The sequence below is a fragment of the Mesocricetus auratus genome, unplaced genomic scaffold (assembly GCF_017639785.1).
Source record: "Mesocricetus auratus isolate SY011 unplaced genomic scaffold, BCM_Maur_2.0 Super-Scaffold_100025, whole genome shotgun sequence".
NCBI classification, from domain to species: Eukaryota; Metazoa; Chordata; class Mammalia; order Rodentia; family Cricetidae; genus Mesocricetus; species Mesocricetus auratus.
In genome coordinates, this window is record NW_024429206.1 from 2,160,001 (window position 1) to 2,185,905 (window position 25,905).

At 50.8% G+C, this 25,905-nt stretch overlaps 1 protein-coding gene across 2 annotated transcripts in view; it reads left to right on the forward strand.

Moving 5' to 3' along the window:
• The window catches only part of Galnt9 (polypeptide N-acetylgalactosaminyltransferase 9), a 72,842-nt gene that overhangs the window by 32,337 nt on the left and 14,600 nt on the right, over window positions 1-25,905 (forward strand). For both annotated transcript variants that reach the window (XM_005085308.4, XM_021236083.2), the window contains exons 3-6: window positions 8,323-8,489; window positions 10,607-10,781; window positions 13,807-14,004; window positions 19,677-19,794. In XM_005085308.4, the coding sequence (XP_005085365.1) occupies window positions 8,323-8,489; window positions 10,607-10,781; window positions 13,807-14,004; window positions 19,677-19,794 (658 nt within the window). The remainder of the gene's footprint in view (window positions 1-8,322; window positions 8,490-10,606; window positions 10,782-13,806; window positions 14,005-19,676; window positions 19,795-25,905) is intronic.

Genomic DNA, 25,905 nt, shown 5'->3' on the forward strand with positions numbered 1-25,905 from the left:
GGAAGCTCAGGGAGGTGCCTCATGAGCGTTGGGTACAGTGATGGAGAAAAGAGGAGTGGCCCCCCCCCACCCCCCCCACCTCTTCAGGCTGCTTTTGAAGTCTTCACTGTCCTCTGCCGCCTTGCTCTGTGCTTGGGCTTCGGTCATAAGATAGCAAAAGCCCAGAGTCCCAGGTGGCTGTGAAGGCCCAAAATCTGGAACAGTTCTCCGGGGCTGTGCTTGAACATGGAGCAGAGACTGCAGCTCCGGTGATATCCTCGCAGCTGTGCTATTTTTTTAAGTCCCCAAAATAACCTGTATTTTTCATGCCTGATTCTTTATTTTTGGGCATTTTCTGAAATTCAAAAGTTGAATTATTTACATCATGAGACAGACCCAGGGAGCTAGCTGCTGCCTTCAAATTTGGGGTTGCACAAAGGTTTCTGACATGCCGTGATGGAACCTGGTGAGACCTGTTATAGCCTTTCTCACAGCCTCCTGATCCAGGTTGGGAGGGTGAGGGAGAGTGGTGGAGAGTGTGGGTAGGGTTCTGATGTGGACAGTCCACCTGCATCAGAGTGTCACCCAGGTCTTGCCAAGGAGCAGTGAGCTCTCCCTTCCCAGTGAGTAAACTGAGGACGAGTATATTCAACACTTCATCACTCAGCTCTTAGACCATTTCTCCCCATGTCTGGTATGAGGTCATGAGGTATGGCAGAAGCTCCATGCTAGGTGAGGCATGTGTGCCAGGCCTGGCCAATCCGAGGGCAAGCATGATGGGAACCAACCCAGAGAGACTGCACCAGGAACATGTTAGAGCTGTCGAGAAATAAAAAAGGAATAAGAGAGACATCCGAGCTTACAGGCCAATGGGCGAAGTGAAGTGGGCAGGCTCTGAAATGATGCTTGGAGAGACTTACCCATACCTCCCAGGGACCCTATATGACCACCACATGACAGTCCTCAACCTAGAATCTTGGTAGAAGCATCCAAATTCCTCCCCAGCCCCAAAACCATGGCAAGAAATGAGTATTGTGTGCAGTCAGCATTTGGACATCTGGTGAAGAATGCCAAGGTGAACACGTGGGCGGTGATGTCAGTGGTGTCTGTGAGTATTGCCTACTCAGCAAACAAACGCCTGGTGTTTAGTGAAGGTGTCTGTGGGTAGCTAAGTGGGAAAGCTGACCATTGCGAGCTCAGTCTAGGCTCTCTCAAAGCTTTCTTGCTGTGATTTCCTCAAGGGCTTCACCCCTATCACAGCCAGAATCTGCCTGCAGGACTGGCAGACATGGCCATCAGAAGTTGGGCTGCAGGAGTGTGTGTAAGTATGTGTGTGTGTGTGAGTGTGTGCATGTGTGCGTGAGTGTGCGTGCGTGCATTGCGTATGTGTGTGACAGTGTGTGTGTGTGTGTGTGTGTGTCCCAGTACCCACAGGCAGCACCATCCACTCAAATGAGTTCTCATGCTTCCTTGTCAGAGCCGTCCTCGGACCCCTTTTGTCTGGGGGTGGACAGCTTTTCTAATTAAGCGGCAGCTTTAATTACGGCACAAAGTGTATCACATAGATGCTGATTACTAAGCCTGCCCCTGGGATGATGAAAGGAAGCCGGTGAATCCAAATTAAACAGTGTCATCAAAACGAACAACCTTCCCCAGAAGCCACAGCCATGTCCCTTGTCTCATGTTTGCATCTCCATGCATAGTCATCGTCTCAGCTGGGAACAGCTTGGCTGTCAGCCCGGTAAGTGCAGACTGAGTGTGTGGCAAATGGAAGGCTGAGCCGGCTCCTTGATCCAGGCTGGCGGAGAGCTGCACTGCCCACTGGACTAACTGTACCCCATCCCCTTGTGCTCTTGGTCCTTGTGATGAGTACTGCAGGAGTTTTGGACACTGAAGATCCCAGGGAAATTGAGGTTCCCTGAAGACATGACCCACGACCCGTGTTCTGCAGCGCCATGGCTTTTCCCGTTTGCTTTGTCTGGCTGTTGGTTTTCTGGAGGGTCTCCTCATGTATTCCAGGCTGGCCTGAAATTGACAATCCTCTTGCCTCAGCCTCCTGAGTACTGGGATGAGAGTTATGTGCTTCCACTCCTGGCCCTGGTTTTTTACTAGGAGTGGAGCTGAGGACAGCAAGGCCTTGTCCTGGCTGCACAGCTAGTCCTACTCTGGTAGAGATGGTCAAAGGTCCTGCAGACGAGCCAGCACAACACCCGTTCTCTGGAGCTCCAGTCCTGTCCCTGACACCAAAGCCACCATCCTTGCATCTTTAAATGTGGACCACTGGAGCTGGGGGAGGGTCCACAGAGCACAGGGCTGGCCTGGGCCTCTCAGCAGGCAGAGCAGGACACAGAGTACATTAGCCGTAGTATGCTCTCAACCTCCATAGGCCTGCAGTCCAGCCTTCCCCTTTCCTGCTGTGTGGCCTCTGACCGGGGCCCACTGAGCACCCGCAGCCCCTGTAGGGCGTCCTAGGCTATGACAGCACATGCTGTTGCTTTGCTGTAGCTGCTGCAAGAGACGAAACATGAACCACAAAACTTCAATAAACCCACATGCAGTTTATTGGGAAAGGGAGCAGAGGCAGGGGTAGGTGTTGGCCAAACAGGGACAGAGATGGAAGGGGAAAGGGAAGAGGAAAGAGATAAAGAGACACAGAGACAGAGAGAGAGGACAGGAGAGAAGAGGGAGACAGGGAAAGTCCTGTCTGCCCCAGGGGGACAGCAGGAAAAGAGGAGCAGAAAGGGAAAAGAGCAGAAAAGAGATGAGCAGGCAGAAAGACTTAAGTGGGTGGTGCTGGGCAGGGTGTTGATGACACATGCCTTTAATCCCAGCACTTGGGAGGCAGAGGCAACTGGATCTCTGTGAGTTCGAGACCAGCCTGGTCTACTGAGTGAGTTCCAGGATAGGCTCCAAAACAATAAGAGAAACCCTGTCTTGAAAAAAAAAGTGGGTGGCTCCTTTCTCTTAATGGGGTCCTTTGCACCTCCATGGAACCCTGGGCTGGCCAGGGTACTGCCTGAGTGCATTCTGCCAGGTGATGGGGCAGGCCAGCAGAATGCCTGAATCCTTCTAGCACACGAGCTTGGCACAGCTGCTGAAAGTCGGCAGAGGACACCAACAGCTGAGCTGGCCCAGAGTGTAATGTGTCACCTGGACCTGGGAGATCTGCCACCACCAGTGACCCAGCAATGGTCTGAAGATTGTCACTACCTGGAGGACAGGGGATGTATATACCTATAGCCCTGTGGGGCTAGAGGAAGCTGCCTGTCTCTGAGTGTTTGGTTCACTCAGGTGGTGACCCTCTGACCAGTTTAAGGTCCCTTCCTGTCTCCCTTCAAGAGTTGGTGGCATGAGCCCTGCATGTATCTATGTATATTTGTGTTTCTTGCTTCTGACATATATATATATATATATATATATATATATATATATGGTAGAGGGTGTGTCTATGTCTCCAAAAGGGAGTTTGTATGTGCGTATGTAGGGGCATGCCTTCAGCTTTTGGTTCTTATGACTTTTTGTGTTTGCTTATGTCTGTGGAATGTGTGTGTCCATAACTCTAGGGACAGGCACTGTGTAAATGTATGTGCCTCCACAGGTCAGTGACATGCCAGTTGGAGGTGTCCTTGTGGGATGTGTCTGTGTATTCAGGCAAAATACTATATGCACATCTGTGAGTGTGGCCGTGCAAGTGTGCACATGTATATGCTCATCTGTGCAAATGTGTGTGTGCGTGCGCCTGTGTGTGTATGCGTATGTGTGGGAATATTGCAGGGAAGTCTTGCCTCCAGCAACATGGATGTACGGATGAATTCAGTGTGTGAAAGACAATTTGGTACAGGAGGGACATCCTAGTTTCTGTATCCGTAGTGTCTCGTTGCTTTGGCTAATGGAAGTCCCTACTCCCCTGCTTCTTTGATGGCGGTGGGCAGGCAGGAGCAAGGTGACTGTCTAGTTGAGGATTTTGAACTCATGTGTGCTCTGCATGGATGATCGTGTGTTTCACAGCAAGGCGGAACACTGCCATGCAGCATGGCGGCAGCACTGTCCCTGGGGACGGACCTGCCTTCTAAGAACCTCCCCATACAATATGTCCAGAAATGAAGGCATAGTTTCCAAACGAGCGGCTTTCTGTCTGCTGACTTCCAGCTCAGCGTGAGACGTGTGTCCTGTTGCCTCATGCGAGTGGCTCTCAGGGACATGCCACCACTTCACTTCTTGTCATCGTACACTTATTTTTCCAGAGTACAAAGGGAAGCCCCATACATTTCCATTAGCACCGATGGTCTGGGCATCTGAGGAGGGGTGCTCAGGTTCTCGGCCGGGTTCTGCGGCAGGGGTCCCCCATCTCCCTGTTGTGAGAAGGGACCTCTGCAGCATGTGGTCCCAGGCTCAGCCTCAATCCTCCTCTTTCAGCTCATGCTCAACCGTGTGTTTCCAGAAACCCCACTGTACGCCAGCAATGGGAGGGGGCAGTGTCCACAGTAAACCCATGTGGGCCCAACTTTGGGGAGCACTAGTTGGTTGGTTGCTGCCTATCAGTCCTCATGGTTGGACATGCTGCTTTATTCTGCTTGGACACAGGACTACACGCTGCCCAGGCTTGGGAACAAGACATAGCAACCACCTGCAGGTGCACCGCAAGCCAGAAAGGCAGTGTGACCAGCCATAAGAAAAGCCGAGATCTGGTTTATCCCCTCTCTGATGGACATGATGGATGCTAGCGATGCTGGGAGGAACCTACGGCTCTGGTACACTGAGTTACTTTGGGGCCGTGGAATAGCAGTTTATTCTTTTCCTCTGTGATGCTGGGTCCCAGGGGTCTTGAGTGGTCACAAGCATTATCTCAGCCCACACAGCACCTCTAGGGAACCCAAGGTTAAAGGGGGCACAGGGTGGCAAGATTCATCACCTCATGAGCACTTTACACATTCAGCCCAGAGCACCACACTGACTCCATATTGAACAGTTATATGTAACATATAACTCTCTGTAACACATAGAGAGTAGCAAGGATATTTGTCAGACCTACGTCAGTGCCCCTAAGGAGTGAACAGAACTGGGGGTGGAATGGGTTCAGCCCTGTGCTGTATCTAAGCTTGCTGAAGAGGACATCTTATGACCTTTCTTGGTGAAGAAAAAAAAAGCAAACCTCGATTCAAAGTGGGCTAGGGAAGTTGGGAGATTAGACAAATAGCAAAAGCTCAGGGGTGCGTGTGTGTGTGTGTGTGTGTGTGTGTGTGTGTGTATGTGTGTGTGTGTAAGGATGTGAGGTGTGAGCCAGCAGCTACTCGTTTCTGTATTTGTCAGGTGTTTAAAGGACTATGTGACACTATTCTGTTTTTATTTCTCTGCATTCCCATTGTCTCTTTCGGTCTTTGTGTGTCTCTCTAGTTAGCTTGGCTTTCTCTCCGACCCTGTCTTACTTGGAGATAATTACAGAATGAAGTTATTTCCCACCATCTTTTTCTGGGGTCTCCTAACCGTGAGGCCAGGTTCTAGCAAGTGGGGACGCTGTCTTCTCCTGCATACCATCTCATGCTGTGCTTCTGCTGGGCAAACACTGATATTTCCGAGGGGGGCCATTATCCCTCCACTCCTGGGAGACCCTGGCTCTTCTGCAGGTGACCAGGAGTCCAGGGGCCTATGCCCACTTCCTAGACCAGTGCATGGTGACTATGAGGAAAGCCCGGCCTTCTCAGTGAAGGCCATGTGTTGTAAGAGGAAGGTTTCTACAACGAGAAAGGGAAAGCAACCAACATGCCATATGGAAGCAGTGAGGAGAGGCTGAGCCCAGGGGACCGAGGACTGAGGAGGCGGGAGCTCTCCCTCTCAACAGCCCTTGCTAGACTGAGGGCCACAGACAGGGCACTCTCAAAGCACACACCCTAATGAACCAGTTCTTGATAGTGGAGGTTTCTTTGGAACAAGTGCATGTGCCCAGTGGCCAAGTTCATGGGCTTACATCCAACTAACCCAGAAATAGAAACAATTGGTACAGTCCTTCCTGACCCAGCCAGGCAGGGATTTGCAGACGCTCAAATGGTATTGGCCTATATGTCCGCCGTCATCTTCTCATGAAGGACTAGTGGGGAGAAGACCCTGGTAGACGACACAGAGTTCCCCAGAGTGAACTCTGGTGGAATTGTGCTTGTTTGTTGTTGGGGTCTTAGGAGGAGAAGTAAACATTATTTGCATCCCTCCTCCAGGAAGGAACTTTAGCAATAGCAGGCATAAACCATGGACAAGGGACCCCAGTTATGGACCAGCGACACAGTGGCCTGTAGGTAGGGTGCAGAGAACAACTGCACCCCTCCCCCATAGAGTATGGGGTTCCTTTAGTGTGACTGCAGTTCCCGCAAGCCCGCTGATGTTTTCTGTTTTACATGCTTCGCAAGTTCATGAAATTATATGTTCCAACTTTCTCCCTCCACGGATAAATGGACTGAGGTCTTCTTGTCAGGAAGCGTTTGTCTGAGTGATGAAATCTCCATGGCTAAGCACACGCGGTCCATATCAATGTGGCGCTAGGCAGCAGTTGTCCCTTGAAAGTCACACAGAGGCAGCTCAGGAGGTATGCAGACTGACCACGAAGGAGGTGACTTCTGGGGGAGGCCAGGTCCTTCAGGACACCCACCTGTTCTCTGCTCCTGATGCTGGAGGGAAAGGGTGCCATCTCTAACAGGATAATCGGGGGCTCTTGACTGAAAAGGCACAAAGAGTGGACGGTGAGCAAATGCTGTCCCTGTTCTCAAGAGACACAAAAACCCCTTGGACTCTAGAACATTGCTGCTTCTGGTGTCACAGACTAATCTGTGCCCCCCCAGATTCACATTGAAATATTAACCTACAGGGCTTCAGAACTTCACTTGGAAGCAGAGCTACTGTGGACACGATTAGTTAAAGAGAGACTCCCAAGCCCCGTGTGACTGTGAAGAGGCAGAAACTGGATAGGAGGCTGCCTGTTTGTGCACCCCTGTGATTTTCTTATGTCTTCAAAATCTTAAGTTACATTATTTATTAGTCTGTTGATTTGTGGGCTTGGGGGTCATGCGTGCCACAGCACATGTCTGGAAGTCAGTGGGCAACTTGCAAAAATCATTTCTTCCCTTCCAGTCTGTGGGTCTGGGGGATTGAACTCATGTTACCAGATTTGTCAAGTGCCTTCAGCCGTTGAGCACTGGAACAAAATGGAACCATTCCCTGGAAGCATTATGGACATGTGTAATTCCTGCAGACTCCGCCCCCAGTGCTGTCCTGGATGCTGATGCTGTATCCTGGTCAGATCCCCTAGTCCTTCTCCAGCCTCTCCCCTTCATAATAAAGACTTGTAACTTTGTTTCCCTCAGTACTGTCTACCCTCATGCCCAGCGTTGTCCCACCTCTGTCTGTAACTTTGTTTCCCTCAGTACTGTCTATCCTCATGCCCAGCGTCTTGTGTAACTTTGTTTCCCTCAGTACTGTCTACCCTCATGCCCAGCGTTGTCCCACCTCTGTCTGCCTTCGGTATTCATTCACACTCCTGCGTCTGAAGGGGTCAGGTGCCACCCACCCAGCGTATCTCTCCTGTAGCATTCTGTGTTGCACAAATGTTTAACTGAACAGCTTTTTCCATTTTTGAGGAAGGAAACATTTTTTTTACTTTGGTATAGCATCCAACAGCCTTCAATGGGTCCCATCCCTTGTTTTCATCCCCAAGTTTTGTTTCCCCTTTTATCCATTTCTTCTTTGTTGTTTTGAGATAGGGTGTCATTCTATCCCAGGTTGACCCGGAACTCACAATGTATCCAGGCTAGCCTCAAACTCACAGTGATCCTCCTGCCTCATCCTCCTGAGTGCTGGGATTACAAGTATAAGTCACCTAACCAACCAGTCTCCCTCCCTTTACCCTTTCCTTTCTTATTTGGATTTTATTTTATTTTATATGGATGTTTTGCTTCCACATGTGTGCATATATGCATGTACATATGTATATGCCCGTGAACCACATGCATTCCTGGTATTTTTTGAAGTCCAGAAGAGGGTGTCAGGTCCACCTGGAGCTAGAGTTACAGATGGTTGTGAGCCACCACGTGGGTTCTGGGAATTGGACCTGGGTCCTCTGGAAGAGCATCCAGTGTCCTTAACTACTGAGCCATCTCTCCAGCCCCTGGGTTATGTTTTGTTTTTGAGACAGGGTCTTATGTGTCCCAGTATCTTAGAGTTTCTGTTGCTGTGACCAAAAGTACCTTGGGGGGTGGGGGTGGGAGAGTTTACTCCCTCTTACACTCCCAGGTATAGCCCAGCACTGAGGGGCCACCCCAATCCCAGCTGCCCACCCTGATGAGCACCATGCCTCCACAGGTGCAAACAGATAGCACACCCTGAAGACCTTCCCCAGATCTCTGTGGTCTTCATCTTTGTCAACGAGGCACTCTCAGTCATCCTGCGCTCGGTACACAGCGTGGTCAACCATACACCCTCCCAGCTCCTGAAGGAAGTCATCTTGGTGGATGACAACAGTGACAATGGTGAGTGGGTACCACACCTTAAGGGCAGTGATGTCAAGCACACAGCTTTGCAGTTGTGGGCCAGCTCTCGGGGTATGTAGTGGTTGTGCATCTTTCCTGTTGTGGTGACACCTTTCCTGCACAAATAAAGCCTGTCTGGGGGTCAAAGAAGCGGGGCTAGGAGACGAGGAGAAGGCTGGGGAGCAGAAGGCAGAGAGAGGCCGCGGGGAGACGCCATGTAGCAGAAGAAGGAGTAACAGGTCCGCACCTTTCTCCGGTAAGATAAGACCAGGTGGAAATACTTAGATAAATAGAAATGGGTTAATAATTAAGAGCTAGCCAGTAAAAAGCCCTAGCTATTGGCCAAGTAGTTTATAAATTAATATGTCTTTTTGTGTTTATTTAGGATTAATCGGCTGCGGGACAAAAACCGCCATCTTCAGGCTGCCCCAGCCAAGGGCTTCTAACTAGGGTCTTGAAGTCATAGTATTGACTTGCTAAGCTTTGAGGCAACAACCTGGAGGTGCAGCTAGGGGAGGCACCTTGCCGAGTGTCCGCCCATCTTCTGTGACTGGCAGCAATGCGTGGGGCTCTGGGCTATAACCCTTGGCTCTGTCTCTGTGTTGTTGGGGTGCAGTTCTTCGTGCCTTTTCTTCTCAAGGCCACTACCAGTGGGCCTGCGTTAGTTACTTATGTCTGACAGAATCAACTTAAGGAAGGGTCTGCTCCGGTTCACAGGTTAAGCGCATAGTTCGTCATGGAGGGGAAGGCGTGGCAGAAGGAGCATAAGGCAGCTAGTCCCGCCCACATTCAGAAAGCAGAAAAAAATGAATGCTGGTGCTTGGCTCAATCTCTCCTGTTTTATTTAGTCCAGGACTCCTCCCCATGGGCGGTGCTGCCCACAGTCAGGATGGGCCTCCCTCTCAACTAACCCAACCTAAAAACACTCTCCTTTATCATTTTAACCATTTTCAAGTGTGTGGTCCAATGATACTGAGATACCCATATTGGGCAACTGCCACTTCTACCTTAGAATTTTTTTGTGTGTGGAGGTCGGGGCTTTGGAGCCTCGTTCTATAGCCCAGCCTAGCTTGGGACTTATCACATAGCCTAAGCTGATCTCAGACTCACAGAGCTCCTTCTGCCTCACCTGCTTGAGCTCTGGGATCACAGGTGTGAGCCACCATGTGTTCTCACAGAAACCAGGTCTTGACCTGTCCCAGCTGCCGGCACCTCCCTAGGGTCCCTCTGTGGAGTTGACACCTATAGGCATTTCATGAAGACAGTCAAACTGCATTCATCTGTGCGTGGCTGGCATGTGTCACCGAGCGCTCTGTTACAGTCCCTCCATATTGCAGCAGTATCAGAGGGTCCTATCTCATTATGACTGAGTGACTCCCTAGTGTGGAGGGACCTTGCTGGCTGCCCCCTCATCTGCATGGTGATGGGGATGTCCTTTTGTACATGTTTCTCTTATTGGTTGATGAATAAAACACCGTTGGGTCAATGGCCAATGAGGCAGTAAGATAGGTGGGACTAGGAGAGGAGGAGAATTCTGGGAGGTGTAGGCAGAGCCTGAGTCACGATGGCTGCCAGAGGAGTAACACCATGCTGGGCATTACTGGGTAAGCCACAACCTCGTGACAATATATAGATCGATAGAAATGGGTTAGTAATTAAGTCAGAGCTAGCCAATAAGAAGCCCTAGTCATCAGCCAATAGTTTCATAATTGATTTAGCGTCTGTGTGTTCATTTGGGGTTCAAGGGCCGAGGGACCTGCCAGGCCAGAAAACTCATGCTTACAGCACAGGACTTCATGCCTGTTTGTAAGGACCTGGCTGGACATTCCCTCATCTGCAGAGGTCCTCATTCTTGTTTGTAGCTCAGTGGCTGGTTCTGCTGCCTACACTGCCTCTATAGCTTTGGTCTGAGTTGTGCTTGTTTTTCCCCTTGCTACCTTTCCAGGAGGTACCAGCATCATAGGACTGGGATTCTGTCCTCTCATAGTCCTGCCAACCTAACGTGGCCTCACAGTACCTTTTTGAAACTCCCATTTGGGAGCGGGACTCAAAGGTCTCAGTCGTGGCCCAGGTTCTTGCCGGTGTAGCATGCTAACACACATATCTTTCCCCTTTAGTGGAACTCAAGTTCAACCTGGACCAATATGTTCACAAAAGGTACCCAGGCCTCGTGAAGGTTGTGCGCAACAGCCGTCGGGAAGGTCTGATCCGTGCCCGGCTGCAAGGCTGGAAGGTGGCCACCGCTCCCATTGTTGGCTTCTTTGACGCCCACGTGGAGTTCAACACTGGCTGGTAAGGGCTGGGGTCTCTGAACACAGGGACAGCCTCTGGGAATTCAGATCAGAGAGTATGTAAGGCGAGGTGGGACTGTGGTTCTGGAGGTTCCCAGAGATGGGCTCTGCTGGCAGCCTAGCCATTTTGGCATAAGAGGGAGACTTTTCTTGACCTTGTGGGAAGTTCTAGATCAAGAAATGCTAGATACTACTTCTCATTCAGGAGAAGGATTGGGAAACCGAGGAGACCCTGTGACCGGGAAGTGAAGAAGCATCCCCATTCCAGGGTCACAGTCCACCAGGTGTGCAAGATATCCATTATAGGAGCAATCTATCCATCCCTTTCTGTCCTGTGGTTCGTGGAGGCAGGGACCTATCACTGCATACTTCTCAGACCAGGGCAGATCTGTGTAAGCTCAAGACATCATTCACAAGGGCTGAGTGCCCCAGAGTCTGTCCTGGGCTTTCTCATGTTTGTTCAGCAAAGGATGCCTTGGAGAACAGTATCTTTTGTCCAGCAAGTGGCCCATACTGGGGAAGCCATGTCAGAGGCTTGGGATCAGATCTGGCTCCTTGTCCCATGGATGACCAGGATTCTGGCTATTACTCTATGCAGGGTTTGCTGTACCTATAGGTGTGACTGGGACTGGTCACCTATGATCTTTGTTTCTCATACGGAGAAGGGGGCATTAGAAGCCCTACCTGTGGCTCTCCTCTGGAACTCAGTGTCTGTGTGTCTATCAAGACTGCAGAGTGGCACCTGCCATCACATATGCGCGTGTCCCATGAACAACTGGGACCTTAAGCCACTTTAGGCTGATGTGGATGGGAAGTCAGAGTGGGCACCACAGGGTCCAGAGAGCAGAGGAAAAGTGGCCTGGAATAGTACTGTCCTGAGACCACCATGACCAAACCCGTCACCAGCTGACGGAGAGAGCTGGGATTTGTCCTCTCCCAGCTAGGGCACCTGGGCCAAGGCATTTTGGGGCTGCATCCCTCTGAGGCTCTAGAGAGGGTGTTTCCCTCTCGCCAGCTCATGGTGGCTAGGTGTCCCTCAGTGTGTGGCTGTACTCTCCTCCTCCGCTGGCCTTCACATGGCCTCCTTTCCCTTATCAGAACCCTGGTCACTGGCTCATCCAGAAAGTCCCTGTACCAAACCTGTTGAGATAGCTGAAGTATAACAGTAGCTATACAAGAGAAGCTGCCTCCAAGCCACACCTGTCTGAGAGGCCAAACAGGGTGAACCAGGAAATGTGGTACAACAGCCAGGAGCTCAGAAGGTCCCTGTACCAACGAGTGGATTGTTACACACTGTTGTGCACTGAGCCCTTTGTAGCCCTCAGTGCTCCGACCCACAGGTTGACACCATGACCAACTTCTCAGTTTAAACATTGAGTTAGTGGGCTGGTGAAGACGGTTTGGAGGGGAGAGGGGAGAGGTGCTTGCTGCCAAGCCTGACTTTGATCTCTGGGACCCACACGGTAGAAGGAGAGAATCAATCCATCCAAGTCGTCCTCGGACCTCCTCACATACGCTGTGGCATGCACAGTTTAGTTATTGCATGCACAATAAATAAAATGTAACTTAAATTTCTTTGAAAGAGGTGGGAGAAGTGATATAAAACCCCTGAGTTTCGGTCTCTCTTGAAAATGGGGCGAAACGGACAGCTGGACATTCTCTAATGACCTGGTCCTGGGTGGGTCCTCACCGTGGACCCTGGCAGGCTCTGTGGATTCCTTCTGCAGGCTCAGGCTAGTGGCTATGCTCAACAAGTGTTTGACAGATCTGGCTTCCTTCTGCTCCTCACACTCCCATGCCTCCCTCCTCTGCCACTCTGTGACAAGACTTCTGTTTCCATTATTCTGTCACCTCCTTGAATCCTGTATCATCCATTATGTGCCATTGTGTATCCTCCTACCAGGATCACCCCACACTGTGGCGTGCGTTGGACACTGTACCACAACGAACACTCTGTTTGCCATCAGCTCCCTGAGGGACATTGGGCACTTGGGAGAACTGAATTTATCAGTCAGAAGGCGATTTTTGCTAAAGACTGTATAACTCTCGTTCTCACTCAATTGGAAAGCCCGTTATCTGCGAACAGCACCCTCCTGGCTTCATTGCAGAGCCTACCTGTTAGCAGTCAGGGCATCCGCAGTCTCTCATTCATTGATGAGGAGGTAGGACAAGAGAGGCTCCCAGAGGGAGCACACAGACCCTCAGCCCGCTAGTCACCTCAGTCTCAGATATTAGGTGAACCCCAGTTTGGATGCAGTCCTGTGGTAGACAGTGTGACCCCAAAGGTCAGGTCTGTCCCTGCTACCTCCAAGATAGCCAGGCATCGGCCCAGCTGATGACATGGAAAGAAACCCTGCTGTTCTGACCCCTTGCTTCTGCCTTTAGAGCCTCTCTTGCCCATCTTCCCCATGGCCTCCTGCCCCCCTGCCCCCTCGCATACCGAGCATGTGCCAATGGTTGGTCAAGCTGCTCTGCCAGTGTAGACTTCCATCCCGCACCCTAGCATCCTCCCCCTCGGTGCCCAGAGCACTCCGCGCTGGATACCATCTGGAGCTGCAGAGCTCACCCCACTCACTGCTTCCCGCTTTTCGTAATGCCTTTCACCTCCCACGCATCCTCTACTCCAACCTCATCATCCTCGCTCCCCTTAGCCACAGCCTGTTATGTAGGCTGTGCATTGCAGACAGTATATGTACGCGCCAGGAGGCATATGGGTATTTTTCCTTCTTACGAACACAATCTGCTACAAGCGTGGCCTTCAGTTAGCTTTTGCAAATGGATGTACCTACCACAGGTGCAGGAATAGAGGGGAGAGTAAGATCAGGCTAAGAAAGCTCTCTGTACAACCCCAGGGCCCTGGTGGACCCTTGAAGAAAATTCAGATGTCCCTGAGCCTAGCACTGACCAGTCGAGCTGCTGGGTCCTGCAGCAACCAAGCTTAGATACCGGGCCTAGCTGACGGTCTCCTTCCTTGGGTTGCTGAGGGTTCTGGGATTGCTCTTGTTCATGGCCAGTGCCTTCTGCAGGGCTGAACCCGCCCTCGCGCGGATCCAGGAGGACCGCCGGCGCATCATCCTGCCAGCCATCGACAACATCAAGTACAGCACGTTTGAGGTACAGCAGTATGCCAGCGCCGCCCACGGCTACAACTGGGGCCTGTGGTGCATGTACATCATCCCTCCGCAAGACTGGCTGGACCGCGGGGATGAGTCCGCACCCATCAGGTGAGCCAGGACCGGTGTGGGGTGGGGAGGGGTGGGGGTGGGGTGGGGGGAGGTGCCACCAAAGATGGTTCAGGACCAGTGGGAGGGTCGTTTCCTTGAAGAAACCCCAGCCTGGCCTCAGATGAAAAAATGTGCGCCTTACAGGGGTAGGGACTGCCAAGACTACAGAGTAGCCATGGCCGGGGAACCTGGACAGGGTTGGCTCAGATCCAAGTCCACTAGAATGATGACCGGGGCGGATTAGGTTATGGTCTGATTGTTTGAGGTTGGAAGGAGGAGAGGCAGAAACACAGAGAATGAGGGAGACCAAAAGAGACAGCAACAGAGTGTGTGTGGGGGGGGGGGTCAAAGATGGAGAGACGGGGATAGGCTGAGTGAGAAACAGAAAAAGACAAGACAAACAGACAGTGACAGGAGACAGAAAGAATGGGAGGTAAAGGTTAAAGGTCAGATACGTATAAACAAAGACAGAACCACAGAGAGAGCAGAGGAGGCAGCAGTGGAGAATCCCTGAGCACAGGCCACATCCATCCAAAAGAATTCTGGGCCTGGCCACCAGGGGCCATGGGAGCTTGTTTGTTTGTGAGAGACCCTGCCACTCTCTGTCATGTCACCTGGTCAGTTTCTTTCACCTGCCTGTGTTGTCACTCCCATGTTTCCGCAGAAACATGCAGAACAGCCCCTCCCACCACACCACCTGATGAGTCCCTGGGGAATCTGTACCTTCACATCTGGTAACTTGTTCCTCTTTCTCCTGGGGACCCTCCTGGGTTCCAGAACTGTCTTTGGAATGAACGAACATCTCCAGGTGCTTCTGGGCCCAGGGTGCTGTTGCCTACCGTACCCTATGTCCCCGAAGGGCAGTGGGTCTTGGTAGGACCACCTCCTGGCCTCCTGGTGACAACGTTGCATTCTGGTAGAATGCTGAGAGTATTGTCAGTCCACCGTCTGTCCTAGATGAGGGTCTCCTGGGGGCCTTCCAGGCTGGCGCACAGCTCCACCCTGCAGACTGTAGAACTAGTTGAGTGAAACACCGTGCTCCTCTCTCCACTGGGGAAGAGCTATTGGTGCTAAGTCCAGATGAAATCATTTGGCACAAAAGGAGAATAAAATCACCCCAGAGGAAGTGGTTTCACAACACTAAAACTCCGAGCTTCCAAAGTTTGCAAAGCACCCTCCCAGCTCCACACGGCAGTTCCTCAGAGGGGGACCAAGAGTCTGGGAGTTGGCCCGGCCTGCAGTAATTTGCTGAGCAGGAGTCTGGGCTCTGGGCTTTACAGCAAGACCAGAGCACAGAGCTTCCTGAAGCACAGGCTCACAGATGGGTCCCAAGGGGCTCATTGAAGCAGAGAGTGACAGTCTGAAGGTTATTCTTCTTCATTCGAGATTCATTTCATGATCCCAATTAGCAGCAAGATAAATGCTCTGTGTGTGACATTTTCGAAGTCGGTGGAACTCAGAGGCCCAACGGGAAGCATCTCCCACGGTTTGTGGCAGACTCTGGATGCCCAAGAGACAGTAGGGAACAAGCTTGCTGGTCTGATTGAGTCTTGTGGGGTGGTGGTTCCCAAACACGTTTATTAGAATCACCCAGGAGCTGTTAACTTTGCTGCCCCAAACCAGCTAAATGATGGGGCTGACTTAACAGATACCACATTAAAAAAAAAAAAAAAGACAGCAGGTGGTTAAGCACTGGAAAGATGCTAGGCAGAAACCCCAGTTGAGAAGATGCAAGTTGAAACCGGCAGAGACGCCGCTATGTACCCAAGAGGACCACTGAAATGAAGACGGACAATTCTTTTAAGTGGGTAGTGCACACAGAAGCTCATGTCTGCCCAGTAGAAGCCACTTTGGAGAACTGGCAGTCTCTTGTAAGGACTCAGGAACTTCCTGTGTAATCTGGACGTCCTATTCTTGGCAGGCTTTTCAAAATACATGAAAGCACAATCCATAAAAAGGCTTATGTACAAGGACCTGTAAGGGCAATTTTTAAGATAACAGACTCAAGCCAAGTATTTGACCAGGAGAGTCCTGACTGACATGGCTCACTCTGGAGCACCAGGAGCCACAGAGGAGATCCTAACAAACACAGCCTTCCTCATGGATTTGCCCTTGGAGATGTTTTGGTACGTCTGGTGTGCACCACTGTCTTGGTACCATTTTCTCCCCTGCCTGTGAGTCCAAGGGAGAATCCAGTAGGGCATCATGTCCCTAAACTCTGGAGTACCAGGAGGAACGATGGTGGAGGATTTCATCATGGCCTCCCTCCCCCTGGCGTATGAGGAGAGACTGGAGAATGCAGACCTCCGTTACCTCCCTCACGCTGGAATATGAGGAAATGTGGGGGAGAATCCTGCCAGGTGTCACCTGCCTCGAAGTTTTAGATGAGGAGCAACAGAGGGGAATCCCGTCAGGTATCACCTCTCCCTCACATGAGAGATGGTGGGAGCAGCATCCCCTCCCTCATGATGCTGGTTCAGGGGCAGCAGAGGAGGGAGAACCCTGTTGGCTGCCACCTCCCTCACTCTATAACATCTGGAATAACTGGCAAACCCTGACTCACGTCGCCCTTCTCGCTTGGAGGATTGGGAATTAAAGACAGATCGCCACCAGACAGCACCTCCTTGGTGTTAGCAGGAACCATGGGCAAAACCCCCATCGAGCTCGGCTTCTCTTACAGCTCGAGGATCTGGAATGATTGTTGCTCCTCACCAAGATTACTTCCTCTCACACGAAGACATCTGTGCTGACTCCTCATAAGTGTGACCAGCAAAGGAATGGACTCTGCCTGTGGGGAGACTTGCCATCATCTCCTTCCTTGCTTAAATCAGCTGGGCCAGCCAGTGACCTAGCTAAAGAGAGTGCCCTTCGGGAAGGCAGACTCACCTAACACCATGCCAAAAAGACAGGATAATGTGCCTTTCCTTCCTGGAAAGCCTGCCCCTGATGTAGTCGTAACAGAGCTACCATGAGGTTTAGGTAGCCTCCCCACCCCTGTAACTTTTTTTTTCTGTCTCTTTCTTTCTGATACTGGCCCAAATCTAGGTGTGCTCTCCCTAACATTTTGGACCATTTAGCTCTCCCTCTGAAGCCCTCCTCCCTACCAGGTGGCTGCTTCTCTGCCAAGCTGTCTTAACTCAAATGACAAGATAACACGACCACCGTCCCGCCCACTTTGAGACAGGCTCTCACTATGCAGCTTTGGATGGTCTGGAACTTGACATGGAGTCTGGGATGGCCTCATAGTCACAGAGATCTGTGACTACCTGCTTCTGCTCCCCCAGTCCTGGGATTAAGGGCATTGTCTGTCCTGAGGTTTATCTTTTAAAACTCTAACAAAATTATCTTCAAACTTAAAAAAAAAAACTGACCGGCTCCTGATTAGAAAGCTCCCTCCCCACACAGTCAGTGGTGGCGCCCGTCCTCTGTAGCCTCCCATGAAGAGCTGAAGGTCACTTAACAGATTGGGAATGAGAAAGAGCAGAACTTTTGCAGTTTTAAGCACTGGTTCTGAACTGACTGCTTATGACCTCCCCGCAGAGCCACAGCTCTGCAAGTCGGGTGCCCACGGAATATCGCTCCTGGCTCATTATCCCCAAACGGCTCCGGTGGGGCTCCAGAATCACTTCTCTGTTTCCAAATATGAGACTGGAATAGAATAGTAGAGTCGAGTTTTGCACAAATAATAGAACTCCCAGAAGTGAGAGAGACATGAAGGAGAAAAGTGTGGCAAGACGAAGGATCCTGTGAACCAGGGCCCCAAAAGCCAGTTTCTTCCTTGGTGTGGCCTGACTCTTGGTGGCCTGATATACTCCTGTATATTCCATGCTGTGCACAAACCATTGTTTGTCTATCTAGTCATCCACAGACCGTTTGGGCTGATCCACTTTTTATGGTACAATAGAAACATCCAGGGTCTAGTGTATCCCAAAGGCCCAGAAGACAGGTTTAGAGTCCAGAGATTTGGTTGGGACGAACAGATTCCCAGACCAGGACCCTCAGAGACCTGTTGCTGTGTCCGTCTTACTGTCCTCTGAATGTTGCACAAGTGGGGGTCATCCCTATAATGACCAGGGCACATCCCCCAATCTGAGGCATCGCTTGGTTCTACTCTTCTGTGATCACAGCAAGAGTTTCGCATGCAAATAAAATCAGAGCATCTGACTCGTACTGTGGCCTCATGATGAGTTTGTGTTGGTTTTGGAGCCAGGCAATAATAAAAAGTCATTACTGGCTATAATAGCCTTGGTGGTGGGGGATTTGGCACCTCTCTTCGTTAGAGATTGTTACTGTTGTTAAGAAGATGAGAGAGACACCTATTTGTACATTGGGATCATATCTTAGCCAATCAAGTTCTTGCTATTAAAAATCAGAAGTGATATTAACATTTTGCTACTGTTAGCTTTGTGAACAAAAAGAAATTGTATCATTGCACAAATGAAAGGACCACTGCTTTTTAATACCACTGTGTTTTCAGATGATGTTTACCACTGCCTGGAAAGGCAGAGAGAGCAGAGTGCTACTGTTAAATTTGATGCAGACCAATGTCTTTTCATTCTTGTTGTTGGAAAGATTTGCACTGGGGGCCAGGAGCCCTGAGCAGCCTCCACTGGCTTCAGCATTAGGAGCCATGGAAGACCATGACAAGCCCGTCAGTAAGCCATGGCCTGGGTGAGACTAAGCGCTCAGTGCCCAGGGTTGCCTTTGTTCTGAGGCAAAATCTTTCATGCAGAACCTAGAAGGTCAAAGAGTGGCCTGTGGCTCGCAGTCCACATGTGTCTTATGGTGTGTACATAGGCCCTGCCTTTTCATCCTGCCTGGCAGGGTTAGCACACTCCACCCTGGGCCAATCCATCCACACTTGCAAAGTGTCATCAAGATGGTGGCCACTCACTCTCCACCCCCACCTGGCCCTCTATTGATCTTTGCCTTCCCACACTACCACTTCCGGGGTATGCACATTGATGGGTTGTTTTGGTTTCAAAGACGGGGTTTTTCTGTGTAGCCCTGGCTGTCTTGGAACTTACTGGGTAGACCAGGCTAGCCTCAAACTCAGACATCCACCCAAGTGCTGCTGGGATTAAAGGCATGTACCACCACTGCCTGGCTGACATGGATGGATTTATGGTACCTAGATAATTAGCATATCCATTCACGATTTCAACAAAAGCCAAAGGGTTTTTTTTTTTGCTGCCATTTTTAAGTTTGTGGGTTTAAGTTGAGATATTACGTGGCAGTTGGCAGTCTGTTAACTACAGCTGCATAGTTGTGTACATTCAGACTGATATCAGCAAAGGTTCATGGAGCTGAGTAGTGTGCAGCTTGTACATGTAAGCTCCATGTAGCCCTGGATCTTTATACACCGATAAGACCAGACGCTGAGGAGTGACATGTGGAAAACAGAGTCCAAGACACTGTCATCTGTTAGGAGTCACACACCAAAGCCAAGTTCTTAGACTCTGGTCTGTGCTGTTCCTTCAGGGCCTACGGCATTAAACAGGTCCATGGCTGCTGGGGAAATGGCTTCTCACTACACCCGGGGCACATTGATGTCTGTGGGGACAAGAAGCATGGGGATATGAAGTGGCAGACTCAGCCGTGATCTCACAGGCAGATGGGGCTCTGGGCCACACCATGGTGGTACCTCTCACTCAGTATCTCTCCTTCCCCAGGACACCTGCCATGATTGGCTGCTCATTTGTGGTGGACCGGGAGTACTTCAGGGACATTGGCCTGCTGGACCCAGGCATGGAGGTGTATGGCGCAGAGAACATTGAGTTGGGAATGCGGGTGAGTGGGTGCAGGGCTGCCAGGCTCTGGGGAGCCAAGACTACCTACAAGGGTGGGCCTGAGGCCCCGAGCTGCTTGGAAGGTTTTGTTAGCCCAGCTAAGACAACGGCCCAGTGGGAGTTCTTGCCAGCACTTTTAAAAGTGAAGCTCTGCCTGTGAGCCAGTCAAAGCAGATGGAGCACGTTTGTCTGTTAGCGCTGCAAACTGTCATTTCCTGTGTTATGCACGTTGACTGGTGGGGTTGCCTGGGAAAGTCTCATCCTCAGGACAGGGGGCCCAGGTAGACACAGCAGGGAAAACCTTGGTCCTTCTGCTAACTGGATACAGCTCAACACACCTACCACCTTGGTTAGAGGGGGAAAGGCAGAGCATTGACGGAGGGGTTGGTGCCTTGTTGCAAAGCGTGGACCTTGACCTCCAACAGAGAGGCTGAGGAATTGAGATCAAGCAGCCATGAGCCCTTATGCAACCCCTGTTGAGTCAGACATGGGCACAGCCCTTACCCTGAGCCTCCGCCTCTCCATATCCTTAGGACACTGGGCCTCTTGGAACCATTAGCAACAGATGTGCTAAACACCTCATGGCTGGGTTTTATGGCTACAGAGGGAACAGGAGAGGATGGCTGGCCTTCCCACATCCTGGCTTATAGAGAGGGAAATGACTAGATTAAAGAAAGAGTGTCCCTTAGAGGGGAAGACGGCAGGAAATGAAACAGGGAGGGGCCGAGGTGGTGGCACTACTCACAATGAAGACACAGGGTCCTGGACAGCAAGTCAGGGTGTGGCTGGCAAGGATTGGCCAGTGCAAGGCTCTAAGGCAGCACATGTGCCCCCGAGGTTTGTGTGGCCTCACCTAGAGAGGGTACACACTTGTCTGTGAAGTAAGACAATATAGCACCAGACCCCAAGGCTCCTGACCTCTTCCAGGATCCCTTTGGCTTGTAGGATGGAAGAGAATAGACAAAGAGGACAAGACATGACTGAGAGAAGAATTGAGATGGAGGTGGCGGGCAGCGGAGGGAGAGGTGGAAAACAGTTTCCCTGCCGTATTGGTCTTGAGCATCTAGAAGGACAGAAGTATCTCAGAGGCATTGGGGCTGGCGGTGGGTACATCCCACAGATCCTGAAGTCCCTTCCAAGTTCAGCATTCATGCAGTCTTGTCACTCTGAGAAAAACCTTACTGCAGCCTGAGGCCAAGCCAGAAGGGCCTGGGATTCAGCCTCATCCCAAGCCTCAGTTCCAAGTGTTTTGTAGAGAAAACAGTTATTCAATGCTTTGTTTTATCTTGAAAAAGAAAAAAAAATCAGGTTGGATTTGGAGACTGGTGGTCAGGATTCTGCTTATGCTGGTAAGGCTCAGGGGCAGAGACTGTGTGTGGCAGGCCTGTGCTAGGCTCTTGACATCCTGGAAGACAAAGAAGACTCGGATGAAAGCTTGAGGTCAATTTGGAATTTATCAGGAAAACCTAAGCACAGGAAAGCTGTGAATGTCACCACTGGTGGAAGGAGGAGACTGGAGAAGATAAGCAGGCACGGAGGTTAAGGTCAGCCACATGGTGGCAGGCAGCCAGGCTGTGGGGACCGGAAGCTTGCACTGGGGAGTTGAAATGCATCCCAGATAAAAAGGAGGAGAAAGGGAATCTTTGAATCCTTCTGAATCGGGATGCAAAGGTGGGCAGACCCAGGAGAACCCAGTGGCTTACAGGGACAGCACTAGGGGGCTGAAATTCTCGGAAGGAATGTTACAGAAATAATAATCCTTTTCATTGAGAAATCTCTGCACACTTAGGGATGAAGGAGTGTCTCTTTACTAAAGCGCCCAGCCAGCCGGGGCTAATGGCCAAATACGGGTTGGCAGCTAACAGACTTTACCAACTTAGTATAACTTAGGCTCATGCATTTTACAGATGCTGTCACCCTTAAATCTCTCTTAGGTCCTGGTCCCAGGTTATACTTGGGACAATTTAAGCAGTGACAGGAAAGAGACTGCAAGTCTGGCCACTTGGGCAGATGATTCTCGGCAAACATTGCCGGAGTAATTTCTTAAGCACACCTGTGTTGCTCTTCTCAAATAGATGCTACCTAGGTTCATCTTGCCCAACTGGCAGAATTATGCTTTTCTTGAGAAGAGAACTGGGGGCTTTATGGCAGGCCAGAAATGAACATTGGTTGTGGCCCTGCACTGCCCCCTTGAGCATGTCAGAGGCACGTTCTTTGGGGATGAGTCTAATGGCTGGTCTATCTTAGTGGACATTTACATCCTAGCGTTGTGAATTCATCTCTAACAGGCCTGACTAGCATACTACTTATCTTTGGGGTATTTGTGGGGGCAGCGCTCCCCTAACTAAATTCTACTTTGTGTGATTTTTATGTCTCCTAAGAAAATCTATTGACAAATCCTGTAAAACAGCAATTCTATTACTTTGATGTTGTTTTTTTCTTCTACATCAGGAATCGTACATTATCTTAAGGTGAACCCACCTTCCTAGGGGTGGTCCTGACCTGCCCCACAGGATTAACCCCTAAGGGACAAGGCAAGGTCATGGCTCCACCTAGAGGTAGATCTTATTCTTTGCAGAGACCTGCACACAGAATTCAAGAGGGTGCAATCACTGGTAGGTAGACAGCATGTTGTCATGTGTACGGCACACAAGTGAGCCTAATGCGTACATTCTATTTTCATTTATGACTGCATTTAGGGGAGCTTGCGTTGAAACAGTTCCAGCAAGATAAAATAAATCATAGAAGAACGAAGAAGAAAGGGAAAGGGCAGAGAAGGAAAGGGAGGTGGGATGGGCTAACACTGCGTACTTACAAAACCCTGTGGAGCTGGGCAGGAGGAAGGCCAGAACTTCTCTGAGCCAGGCTTCCCCTCCCTACTAAGACTCTCGAGGCTGAGCCCCAGATCCTCTGTTCTCATTGTTAAAGATTGGAGTCTGAATTCCTAAGGCTCCTGCAGGGATTAAACTCTATTTATCCAGGGATCCAGAGTCCTAGGAGAACCCCCAAACCAGGAGCCTACAGGACTGCCTCTCCAGGTCTGGCCTATGGAGAGGAAACAAGGTGACCTCCCCTCCCCCAAGTACCCAATTTGATTCCTCTGACACCTGTGTGGCCCCATGTGGGGGCAGCCCCTGGCTGAGGCACTTTTTCTTAGAGAGTCCACAGGAGTCTCGGGTCTTCTGAATGTGAATGTTCTCTGGTATTGCCCTAGCATTAAAGAGTCATTGGTTTAAGATGGCTCCTCCAAGAGCCACCCGTGTGATGTGGTTCCAGAGATTGCCAGAGAAGGGAACATCTCTGTAGTCGGTAGCAATCATGGAAGCAGTTTTGCCTAGGTCAGTGTAGATCTATCTGACCCTTCAGGCTATGCTCCTGTTCGCCAGAATGACCCTGGGCTGACCACCGGGTCCAGCAAATGTGTGTGGACAAAGGGGACTTGCAAGCAGGGAAAGTCGGGGCACCCTGGAATTTAGGCAGCTGCAGTTCATCACCCCCGCCCCCCACTCCTCCACCCCCACCCCGCCCCCCACTCCCCCTCCACCCCCGCTCATCGTGCCTGGATGGTCAGGAAACAAACAAGGAGTCAGGACCAACCCAAGCTAGAGACAGCAGAAGGCAGCAGGGGCGGGGTGGGGGGTGACAGTGGTAGCTAAGCCACCACTGCTGGCTGTCACTTTACAGGGCGCCTGTGGCTTAGACTGGAGAGGGTACAGATGGCACAGAGGTGGTTAAGAGGGGGCAGAGTGGCTGTCGGGATCTGCCTGTGGGGTGAGGGTCATGGTCTTCTGTATCTCCTCATCCTTTAAGCATGTAGATATAGAGTGGCTTTCTCAGGACAGAAGCTGTTACTGGGGACCTGGAAATAAAGACAAAGGCAGTCAGGAGCAAGCAGGGAGGACGCCAGGTCTGGAACCCATCTCCCCGGTGACTCAGGAGAGCTGGCTTTTTGCCATCTTTGGTGAGAGCAGCTCCGTGCCCAGGCCTTGGGGTCTTAGTGAACTCACATGTCACTGGCCTCCAGTCTTAGTCCCTCTTCTCATTGCTGTAACTGAATACCCAATAAAAACAACTCATGAAAAGAAGGAAAGAAAGGTTTATGCGCCTATCACGGTGGGGAAGTCAGGGCAGCAGGAACGCGAGGCAGCTGATCCCACTGTGTCCGTGGTCAGGAAGTAGAGAGAGACAGACACTGGTGCTCAGCTGCTGTTCTCTGCTATTCAGCCTGGGCCCTCAACCTGTGCAGCGGTGCTGCCCGCATTCATGGTGGGTTCATTCCCTCCTCAGCTAACCCAGTCTAGAAGTCTCTTCACAGACAGACCCAGAGGTGTTTCCATGGTGATTCTAAGTTTTATTAAGTTGACAATCCAGATTAACCATTGTACCCCCAAGTCCCAGAGCCTTCTGATGGGAGATGTTATTCTGTATATGTTTCTCTTATTGGTTAATGAATAAAACACTGATTGGCTGGTTGGCCAGACAGGAAGTGACATAACTGGACAGAATCAGGATATAAGCAGGGACCAACAAGAAATCGCTCTCTTCTCTGTGGAGACACTGAGCAGTCATCACGTAGCAGGCAAAGGAGTTGCAGGTCCAGCATTCTCCCATAAGCCAAGACCATGTGGGAATACATAGATTAATAGAAATGGGTTAATAATTAAGACAGAGCTATCCAATAAGAAACCCTAGTCACCGGCCCACAGATTTATAACTAATATAGCATCCGTGTGTTCATTTGGGGCTGAAGCGGCAGCCGGAGCAGCTAGGAGAAAACAAACCTAGTCACAAAATGGCGCCCAATGAGGGGCCTGAACATACTAACCTGAGGTTAAGAGAGACAAAAACAATTACCTGACATTACAGCCTTCCCCACTGGATGACTGATGCCTCTGCCTGTCCCAGGACCCATGCCCCGACCCACCGTGAGAACTTGGATGTGGCTACAGTGTTTCCAAGGACCTCTTGTCCTGTCACAGTGAATGTATTTGTGGGTTCTGGTGTGATCGACCACTGGGGCTGAGATCCATGCTGGGGAGGGATGTAACACCTCACGATTGAAATGCTTGTCTGGCCTTTAACGGCAGCCCCGTCCTGGAGGCGATGGGGAACATGTGCATGGACACACACATGGGAAAGTTCAGTGTTGGCAACAGCTGCTCAGGCGTCCTGAGTAGAAAAGAGATGCTCCTCCGGGGCCGGCAGTTCTGGGCCCTGTGTTACCCGAGGCCAGGGCACTGGACTGGCAGACACAGAGGCTTATGGCTCCAGGCCCTTCAGAAGGCAGAACCGAATTTCTCCGGACACTCCAGATGGAGGCTCGTTGCCCTGGTCCTTAACTGCCAGCAGCCCACGCACTTGGCAGCTCTTGTGACCCTCAGCTTCTGGTAGAAATATATAGTGGCAGCAGACAGAGTGCTGCAGAGTAGCTGAAGGTGTCAACTTCTAGTGCTGCAGCTCTCAAGAAAGCCTTACCTTCTAGAGTGACAAGAGTCACAGTTCTCGGGCTGTGGATGTCAGGATTTTTAGCCCTAAAGGCTTTGCCGCCCCCTGTAGATTCTTCCAGCCACCAGGGTCCACACTTCCTCATCTGTGGCTCTCTTCTTTCTTCCTTTCTTCCAGTCCCAACTCTCCATCTGCTCTCGGTGTTGTTTCTGCTCCTTGTCACTTTGCCCCGTCCCTCCATGGAACTCTTGCTACCTCTTGTCACCACTGCAGCCATTGCTGTCCCAATAGTCTTTTCCTCATGTTGCTGGTTCAGCCTGTTACTGTCACATCTGGGGGACAGCACAAAAGGGAGTCTCCCAGTGGCTCCCAAAGTGAGTTGAACAGCTTGCTTTTATAGCCAGAAAGTGGGTATGACCAGGGCGTTTGTGCCAATTAACTGCAGTCCTTTGTACAAATTGATGGGCCGTGTTTGCGCCAGCCACGGCAAAACTCCCCTTGCACCAATCAGACGTCCACTGTGCAAATGGATAATGATACTTGCTCCTGTCACAATCCTTCTGCTTGTGTGGTGCTCTTAACTGCTGAGCCATCTCTCCAGGCTCTAGAACACATTTTCTGAAAGTGGCTCTGCAGAATAAGAACAGGCTCTTCTTCATCTTCCCTT